At 48.2% G+C, this 9,821-nt stretch overlaps 1 protein-coding gene across 1 annotated transcript; it reads right to left on the bottom strand.

The window, feature by feature from the left end:
- Nucleotides 1-1,481: 1,481 nt before the first annotated feature.
- LSM2 (LSM2 homolog, U6 small nuclear RNA and mRNA degradation associated) lies at nucleotides 1,482-6,234 on the bottom strand. Its single transcript, XM_077331265.1, has 5 exons — nucleotides 6,048-6,234; nucleotides 4,616-4,683; nucleotides 4,113-4,143; nucleotides 3,834-3,893; nucleotides 1,482-2,565 (listed from the first exon to the last, which is right to left on the bottom strand). The coding sequence occupies exons 1-5, from the start codon at nucleotides 6,048-6,050 to the stop codon at nucleotides 2,440-2,442; spliced, it is 288 nt and encodes a 95-aa protein (XP_077187380.1). The 5' UTR covers nucleotides 6,051-6,234; the 3' UTR covers nucleotides 1,482-2,439.
- Nucleotides 6,235-9,821: the final 3,587 nt, after the last annotated feature.

Below are 9,821 nucleotides of genomic sequence, written 5' to 3' on the forward strand. Positions count from 1 at the left end.
GGTGTCTGTTGTAGGGAGAGGAAGGGATGGCGATTGTAAGCTGCTTTGAGACTCCTTCGGGTAGTAAACAGCAGGATATAAAAACCTATTTTTTCCTCTTCCAAAACAAATAAAATAGTTGCCTAATATGTTCAACAACGCAGTGGTGAGCAGGTGCGAGAGAGGTGAACTCTGAGTCAGGGTATTACCATATAAACTGTGGAAAGGAGGATGAAAGTAAAGGAAGTGCTAGGCTGCTACACACAAAAGTGAGGAGCTGTCGGAGGGGTAGTCAACCTGTGGTCCTCCAGATGTTAATGAACTACAATTCCCATGAGCCCCTTCCATCATTTGCTGGCAGGGGCTCATGGGAATTGTAGCCCATGAACATCTGGAGGACCACAGGTTGACTATCCCTTGAAGGAGTTTCTGAGAATTATTTTAGTGAAGCTGCCTTCTACTGAATCAGGCCTTCTGGTTCATTAGGTCAGTACTGTCTACTCAAACTGGCAGCAGCTCTCCAGTGTCTCTGGCAGAGGCCCTTCACACCCCCTGCCCCCTGATCCCTTTAGCTCAGCCTTTTCCAAACTTTTGACCATGTATGCCCTACTGAAAAGAATTTCAGGCTTTGAGACACATCCCTCAGCTACCCCCTCCAAGCCTGGGGTTCACCAGGGGCCTGGCTCTCAGCCCCTCTAGGCCCATTTGGTCACTTTGGGAGGGGATGGATCGGCCTGTCCATATAAGGGCAAAAATCCTAATTAGAATTTTAAATTATATATATTTAAAAATCCCACCCTCACCCGCTGGGGCACACTGGTTGAAAATCCCTGCTTTAACTGTATAAGCCAAGGATTGACCTAGGACCTTCTGCAGACCCAAGAGATGCTCCACGAGCAAACAACAGAACATGTGTGTGGAAAAGGTATTCTTTCAGAAAATGAGACGGTTGTTTCTTTTCATTGTTATGCTGTGGAGAATAAGCCTTTCGTATCATCTGTTTCTATTGTAGGTAATGATACAACGCCCAGAGATCAGAATTTAAAAAAAGATCCAAGACACTTCCTATTCATAGGTAAAGGTATCCCCTGTGCAAGCACCGAATCATGTCTGACCCTTGGGGTGACGCCCTCTAGCGTTTTCATGGCAGACTCAATACGGGGTGGTTTGCCAGTGCCTTCCCCAGTCATTACCGTTTACCCCCCAGCAAGCTGGGTACTCATTTTACCGACCTCGGAAGGATGGAAGGCTGAGTCAATCTTGAGCTGGCTGCTGGGATCGAACGCCCAGTCTCATGGGCAGAGCTTTCAGACTGCATGTCTGCTGCCTTACCACTCTGCGCCAAAAGAGGCTATTCATAGAAGACTGTAAAAATAGAACAACTGTACCATCCTCTTTGTACAAGAGACATGAAGTCTACTTTTCTGCGATTAAGCCCCACTAGAGAGGCCTCAACAGAATTCTGAATACTCCAGGTAGGAGTTACACTCCAAGTCACAAACTTTCAACAAATTCAACATTTTATTTATTATAACTTTTTACACAAAGTTTTAAAGAGACCTTCTAAAAAAAACAAAAATAGCCACATATTCTTGTAATGGTAACAAAAGATCAGAAACACGAAAATGAATACATCTCATTCTTCATTACTTCAAAATCACTGAACATCCAGAACGCCAGGGGGTGTGTGGGGGGTGGATCATTTTGACAGGTAGATAAACTGACTGTACAGCAATCTCTAATGGCCAAAAATAACATCAAAATAGGATTATTAGTCCTTAATACCCCTTGAAGAGCCCAGAGTTAGACAAAGTGGAATTTTGTCACAGGACAAAAATAATTGGCATACAAGGCTCTTGGGAGTTTTCAGGTCTTTTTCGGTAATTGCTGAACTTGACCAAATGCAAGATTTGTGCTGGTCAAATACATAAGACCCCAAAATACACATCTACATGGAGAATCCTAGAAAAGGTCAGTGGCAAATGGACAGATCGCATATTCTGAAGTTTGTGAGCACAGTACAGAAAACTGAATACCAGACACTACCCAGGAAGTCTCTCTGACCATTTAAGATTGGAATGGGGAGATCTAGGAAAACAAATTGTATCCCTCGTGCTTTTTATAAAAAATAAAGTTACTGCCATTTTCCAGAGAGGGTTCCCAGCGCTTTTTATAAAAAATAATTTCCCTGTGATTTTCTAGCCATGGGATCCATGCACCTAGCAGAGCCACAGGACTGGAGAAAGTAAGCTAGCAAATCTGATTCTTCTGGCAGGTCCAAAAAACAGGCTGACAAGCACACTACACACCAGCTGTGTGCACACTTGCTCTTTTCCAGACAGACACAAAATACTGCAGGATCCCCTCCAGAAGAGGTTTCCCCACACCCACCCTCATTCTATTCCAAGAAAACACAGTGACACACCATCGGGCAATACAGAAAAAAACGGAAAACCATCATCACTGCTTCTGCTGAAGAGCTTCCTTCCGCGCGGCATCCTGTAACAGTTGCGTGTCAACCTCGTCGGCCGGAAGCTGCACGTAGCGGACGACTGAGCCACGAATAAAGCAGTTCTTGACGGACAACTGGGGGGTGGGGGGAGAAAGAGCATTAGAGCCAGGGAGGCAAGCTGAAGGGTTGTGAAGTAGAAGCATTAAGATTATCCCGAACCAGGTACTAGTGTATAGTTTATAGCCAGCAGAGTGTAGAGGGTAAAGCATCAAGAGTAGGAACCAGGAAGCCCAGTTTCAAATCCCTGTTCTACTCTGGAAGCTTCCTGGATGACCTGAAGCCATTCATTTTCTGCCTTGGCCCAACCTACTCCCAGGGTGGCTGCTATGAAAATAAAACCAAGAGAGCGAGAAAAGACAATGTGAACTGCTTTTGGGCTTCTGCAGTGGAGGCCCAAACAGATATTAAGGAAAGGTTGCGTTGGATACATTCACAACGAAAGACTCAAAATAGTGGGGCGATACGAGGGATAGGGTAAGGGAAGGCAGCCTCGTATCTAGCCCAATTACAGAAGCTAAGCAGAATCAGTAATTGGATGGAGGAAAGCAACAGCAGAGGAAGGCAACAGCAAACCTCTGCCAAGCAGAGGAACTGTGGGAGACAGGACACTGGACTGGATATACTATTGGTCTGATCCAGCAAGGCTCCTCTTATGTTCTTAAGGTCCCTAAGCTGGGATCACTGTAAGTTGGTTGCAACTTGATGTCACAAGCATATGTACCCAGGAAAGGCAGCAAGGGCCTCAAGACAGGTTTGCAGCATCTCCAACTCTTGGTCCCTAAGTAGCACATTCAGTGTTTTCAAAATGAGCACAGAGGAGGGGCCAAAGATAAGTCCCAAAGGCTGGCATACTTCATCCCAGATGGCCCTAGGTGAATGACTATATTCTTTTATTTATAGCCTGTCTTCCTCATGGATGCTCCAGGCAGATGGCAAAGAACCAGAGAGTTGGAAGGGACCTCCAGGAAAATGCATGGTGTACAAACAATGCAGTCAAAGAGCACAGAATGCCTAATAATGCAATGCAAAAGGACTAGGAATACAAAAATCAGAAATGGTGCAATTACTGTTTTCTTTATGGAATATATAAACCACCCTCCCAGGTTGGCTCAGGGCAGTGTACATCAATAATAGCAACAATGGTGGAATAAATTAAATAATAAACCTTTAGAAATATCTTTCTGGCCTAGTCTATTCACATCTTCTTTGTGAGGGGTTTTCCACTATAGGAAGCCAGCCTACATGACAGGACTGTTGTGCGGATAAAACCGGAGCTGGGAATAGCCATGCATCTCCAAGCTTCTTAGGGGAACGGTGGGCTGAGCATGTGACAGATACTCACCATATGGGGATATTTCTCTGGGTCTGTCACACTGATGTCGGTGAGCTTGATGTTCAGATACTGCAAAGCGAAAAGGGAAAGCTACGTGACAAAAGATTCAAAGGGCAAGTAAGTTTTGTTCCGAGGCTTGTTCATACGCTCCCAGGATACTGGTCACCCAGTTGCTACTGCCCAGGAAAATGGGCAGCTACTAGAAACAGGTTGGGATTTGAAGGAGCTCAACCGTTGGGGAACAAATTTCACTGTCCAGGGTAAAGAAACAGATGTTGCTGTTCATACCTGATCCACAGAATGCAGGGTCCCACAAATACTGTAGAAGAGAGAGGAAGAAAAACCAATCAAAATACATCTTCAATTGGGAGTGTAAGATCTAGACCATTAGAGAAGGGAGATAGGAGCCTTTGGGTTTTCAGTGAAAGTGGAGGACAAAGGGGTTAGGCCCTAGGACAGCCTTTCTCAACTATTTGACCGTGGAGAAACCCCCAAAACATTCTTCAGGCTTTGAGAAACCCCAGAAGTGGCAGGATCGTACAGAATATGGTTGGGAAGCATAGCTGTGTCTGTGCCCACCTGGGGCCCCTCCCCTTCCCACCCCCTGCAGGCCCATAATTGGCCATTTGGGGGGGGGAGGTCGGCGTGAACATATATATTAATGTTTAACAATTTTATAAATATATAAAAATTTAATTAACTTCAGGAAACCCTTCCAGTAGCTTCAAAAAAACCCTAGGAACTGGGGTTCCTGTTCTTCATGCAATAAACGATTCTAAATCAAGCCATACCTCAAGTCGTTCTTCAGCTCAACTACCACGTCCTTCCCTACCAGGGATTTGAAGAAGGAATAGAAGAGCTACACAGGGAAAATGAATAAACCATCAGCCAAGGAAACAATACTCCAGCATCACAAATTCCCAACTCTCTCTTCAATATACTGGAAGAGCACCATTTTATTTTTAATTACCTGTACTATAGGATGCATAGCCTCTTGTGGCAAGGCAGCAGTGGCAAGGTAAGGCAGCAGACATGCACTCTGAAAGCTCTGCCCACGAGGCTGGGAGTTTAATCCCAGCAGCTGGCTCAAGGATGACTCAGCCTTCCATCCTTCCGAGGTCGGTAAAATGAGTGCCCAGCTTGCTGGGGGGTAAACGGTAATGACTGGGGAAGGCACTGGCAAACCACCCCGTATTGAGTCTGCCATGAAAACGCTAGAGGGCGTCACCCCAAGGGTCAGACATGACCCGGTGCTTGCACAGGGGATACCTTTACCTTACTGTAGGTTGCAGACCTGTGCTATAGTGAGCAGTACAAATTCTTTGGTAGTCATTAAATGTGCCCACACTGACCTCGATGGTCCAGGTTAGAGACCAATCTTGTCAGCCCTGGTGGATACTTGGAGAGGAGATGACCAAGGAATACCAGGGCTGTGATGCAGAAGCAGCCAACAGAAGAAGAGCTGTTATTTTTTTACATGCCGCTTTTCACAACCCAAAGCAGCTTACAAACAGCTCTCCTCACCACAGACACCCTGCCAGATAAGTGGGGCCAAGCGAGTTCCAAGAGAACTGCTCTGCTAGAACAGCTCTAAGAGAACTGTGACCGCCTCAAGGTCACCCAGCTGGCTCCATGCGGAAGAGCCAGGAACCAAACCCGGCTCTCCAGATCAGAGTCCAAAGCTATGATACAGCGAACCACCACTGCATATCTGTCTCAGGGTTGTCCGAACTGTGGCTCTCGGGATGTCTATGGACTACCAGCAGGGCGCATGGTAACGGTAGTCCAGGGGTAGTCAAACTGCGGCCCTCCAGATGTCCATGGACTACAATTCCCATGAGCCCCTGCCAAGTGGCAGGGGCTCATGGGAATTGTAGTCCATGGACATCTGGAGGGCCGCAGTTTGACTACCCCTGCGATAGTCCATAGACATCCGGAGAGCCACCGTTCGGCCACGCCTGCTTGACGGCCAAATAACCCAGCAATGACTTTCAAAGAGAAAAGCCCGCCCGGCTCCTTCTCTCTCTCCCACACAAACCGGAGCGGAATCATCCGCTGCACGGCAGCCAGGCGTGCGAGTGGCTTCCCCACCACCGACAGGGCCAGCCTAGTAAGCGCGTCCAACCCCGAAGGCTGCCCACCCGGCATAAACCAACCCAACTTTTGCGCCCCCGCCTTAAAACAATTGCCCCCCACCCCCAAAGGCGTGACGTCAGACCTCACCATTGCCGGCACTGCCGCTCACAGCAGCAAAGGAGCCGCGTGGAGAGAAAGAACCCTGGAAAGAAGTTCCCGGGCTCGAGCGACGTCGCGAGCGCGTCCAGGGAGAGGAAGGGCGGGACCGAGCCGCTCTCCCCCGTCACGTGAGGAGGGAGGGAGACCCTCGCGCGCGCTAGGAGACAAAGGGGAAGAGCCGGAGATTCTTAAAGGGCCCGCTGCCTGGCTTTGCCGTATTGCCTTAGCAGCTGTGTGGTTGCGGGTCGCGACTGGTAAATGGAGCCTCCAGGTGCAGAGGCAGCGTGCTTCTTTGATTTTGAACCCTAGTGGTCCTCCAGATGTTCGTGGACTGCAATTCCCATGAGCCCCTGCCAGTGTTTGCTGGCAGGGGCTCATGGGAATTGTAGTCCACGAACATCTGGAGGACCACAGGTTGACTTCCCCATTTCCAGCAATGCGGTACTTAGGAAGGTCTTTTAAAGGTTCCCCATTTGGGGTTGCCAGCTCTGGGTGGGGAAATACCTGGAGACTTTGGGGGTGGAGCCAGGAATGGGTGGGATTTCGGGCGGGAAGCAAGCTCAGTGGAGTCCCAAAGCACCCCCAAAAGCAGCCATTTACCCCAGGGAAGCTGACCTCTGTCGCCTGGAGATGAGCTGTAATTCCAGGGGATCCCCAGCTCCCACCTGTGGACTGGTATCCCTATTCCCACTAGAATCATAGAGTTGGAAGGGACCTCCAGAGTCATCTAGTCCAACCCCCTGCATAACGCATGAGCTCACAACTACATGAGCGATCGGTTTCTCTGTCTCTCTCAGCGGGTTACAATGTTTTTTCTTTGCAGCAAAGTACTTTTTCTTCCTCTCTTCTTTTTTTTCTGCTGCTGCTGCTTCCCGGCTATCCTTCTGGAATTACCTTTTACACAGCAGGCAGAAATTTAACTGGTGGAGTCTTCCATGAATTAGGTGGGGAAAGATAAGACTGCAAAAGCTCTTCACATCAGAGTGGGTAAAGAGATGATGTTGGTGGAGAAGGAGCGTGTCTCGGGAAAGCAGCTCAGCTTGCCATGGAAGAGTACCAGAATCTCAGGGGCAATAATTGTTATCGTCCTACCAGCATGATGACAGAATGGCATTTCGGTAGAACACCTCGCTGCACTGAATAGCACAAAACAAACCCAAACTCTTCCCAAGGAGCAGTGACTGATACATAAGGGAACAGCAGAAATCAAAATTCAAAATACAATAAATAAAATGTCACTTTTTCTTTTTTACAAAGGCCTACAAGTTATAAGAGCCTCTTGTGGTGCAGAGTGGTAAGGCAGCTGACATGCTGTCTGAAGCTCTGACCATGAGGCTGGGAGTTCGATCCCAGCAGCCGGCTCAAGGTTGACTCAGCCTTCCATCTTTCCGAGGTCGGTACAATGAGTACCCAGCTTGCTGGGGGTAAATGGTAATGACTGGGGAAGGCACTGGCAAACCACCCCATATTGAGTCTGCCATGAAAATGCTAGAGGGTGTCACCCCAAGGGTCAGACATGACTCAATGCTTGCACAGGGGATACCTTTACAAGTTATATCAGTTCAGTGATTATGAAATATTTGTGTCCGTTGTCAGCACTAAAACCTATATCAGGGTTTCCCAACATGATGCTGCCAGCACTTTGGCACCTGCCAGTCATTTCCGAAAAGTGGGGAGGACTTGTTACTGGCTGTCCTTGTATAAATGAAAGGGTTTTCCACTGGGGGATCAGGAGGACAGGTAAGCACCTGGACTTTCCTTAGTCAGTGTGTGGTTCCATTTCCCTTCAGGCTTTCCTTCTTCCCAGGAGGCTTAAGGACAGAGATATTCCATTGAGCCCCACCTCCTGCCATTTTGGTGTGCTGATCACCACCTGCTCTCTTGTGAAATTCCAAATATACCCATAGGACAAAAAATATTGGCCTAGAGATACCCTAGAATAAAGTCTCATCTTCAGACTACGCAGATCAGTTCCCCTAGAGAAAATGGAGGCTTTTGAGGATGGACTAAGGCCTCACTCCCAAGCTCCAAACCCCAAACGAAGTTCGCTTGGCCTTGGTCAGGGCCTTTTTGGTCCCAGCCCAACCTCCTTGGAGCCTTAGAGCCCAGTTTTGCAGGGCCTGCAAGATGGAGCTCTTCTGCCAGGTCTTTGGTTGAAGCCAGAGCAAGTAAGATCATGGGCCCAATGAAGGCCCCAACAAATGACATACATCTTAGAAGAAGTCTTCATAACTGCGTCTTCTCAGGCATAATCTGGGGTGAAATTATCCCAGAGTTGTCTTGATTTATACAGCAGTTTTTTTGCTTGTCCTGTCATTCAACAGCAGCCACCTTGCACAACAAGCGTGTAGTGGTGAAAATTTCAGATTAGGAACTGCTGTTCGAACCTTCATTCAGCTGTGGAAGTTCACACCCACTGGACTATTAGGAGAGGAGACCTCTGCAAGCTGCTTTGGGTCCCCAATTGTAGAGAAATTATATAAATACATCTAGTTGAAGAGGGTGGGAGGAAAGTTGGTTGTGGGGGTTGGAAAGCAGAGAAGGAAGCCAGGGAGGTTAAGAAAATAGGGGCTGCCTGGAGGAAGGGAAGAGGAAATAGTGTGGGAAAGAGGATACTGGGGAAAGTGAGGCCTTCGTTTCAAGGACTTGCAGTTCCCCACCTTGCAACTGGGCCCAGCCCAGCTACCACTGTGCATCTGGACCTGACGCAGCAGCTGGCACCAGGGGCAGACTGCCAGGATGTGGGAAGCAAGGAGGGATGAAGAGAGGGGAAGGCAGGTAAAGGGGAGATTGTTGGGTGTCAAAGAAAGAAGGAAGAAAGTAAAAGGGAGAACCTACGGGGGGCCTTTGAAAGAAGGGAAAGAGGAAATCATGAGGGAAGGAAAAATGAGGTCCCCATCCACAAGTTCTTGCAGGTCACCCCCCCCCCATTGGTATAAGTGTCTTTCTAGTCCTTTGTCTTCCTTCCAAATGACTTGGCACATTCATTTCATGGTACCAGAGATCTGTGAGGACTCGGCAGCCCCCAGATTCCTTTCACGCACATCCTTTCACCAGCACGGTGATTCAACAATGCTGTTGAAATTATTTTTAGTACCCCAGTCTGTTTTGCGTGAACAAAGCTCTGCCATTCCATCCCTTTATCTCCTCTCACCATGCCCTTGCCTCGGGTCTCTCCTCTATTGGTGAGAAGTCCGTCATAATGGCAAGAGAATAATAGCAGAATGGAACCGTCTGCACGCACACAATCGCAGCGGGGAAGCCTCTCCCCAAATGTTTAGAGAGATAAGCCGAAAGGCGTAGGAAAACCCCAGGATGTCAATGAACTCACTAAGTATGACAATCATCCAGCGCAGAGACTGGGAACTAGAATGACTGCTTCCTGTAGGGTTGCCAACCTCTGTGCAGTAGCTGGAGATCTCCCTCGGTGACAACTTGTCTCCAGGCAACAGAGGTCAGTTCACCTAGGGAAACTGGTCACTTTGGAAGGTGGGCTGTGTTGCATTATATCCCATTGAAGCCCCTCCCCTAATCAGACCCTGCCTTCTTCAGGCTTCACCCCCAAAATCTGTAAGTATTTCCCAATCTGGAGTTGGCAGTCCTAGAAGAAGAAGAAGAGTTGGTTCTTATATGCTGGTTTTCTCTCCCAGAAGGAGTCTCGAAGCAGCTTACAGTCGCCTTCCCTTTCCTCTCCCCACAACAGACACCCTGTGAGGTGGGTGAGGCTGAGAGAGCCCTGATATTCCTGCTCAGTCAGAACAG

Source organism: Paroedura picta, chromosome 3 (assembly GCF_049243985.1).
Source record: "Paroedura picta isolate Pp20150507F chromosome 3, Ppicta_v3.0, whole genome shotgun sequence".
NCBI classification, from domain to species: domain Eukaryota; kingdom Metazoa; phylum Chordata; class Lepidosauria; order Squamata; family Gekkonidae; genus Paroedura; species Paroedura picta.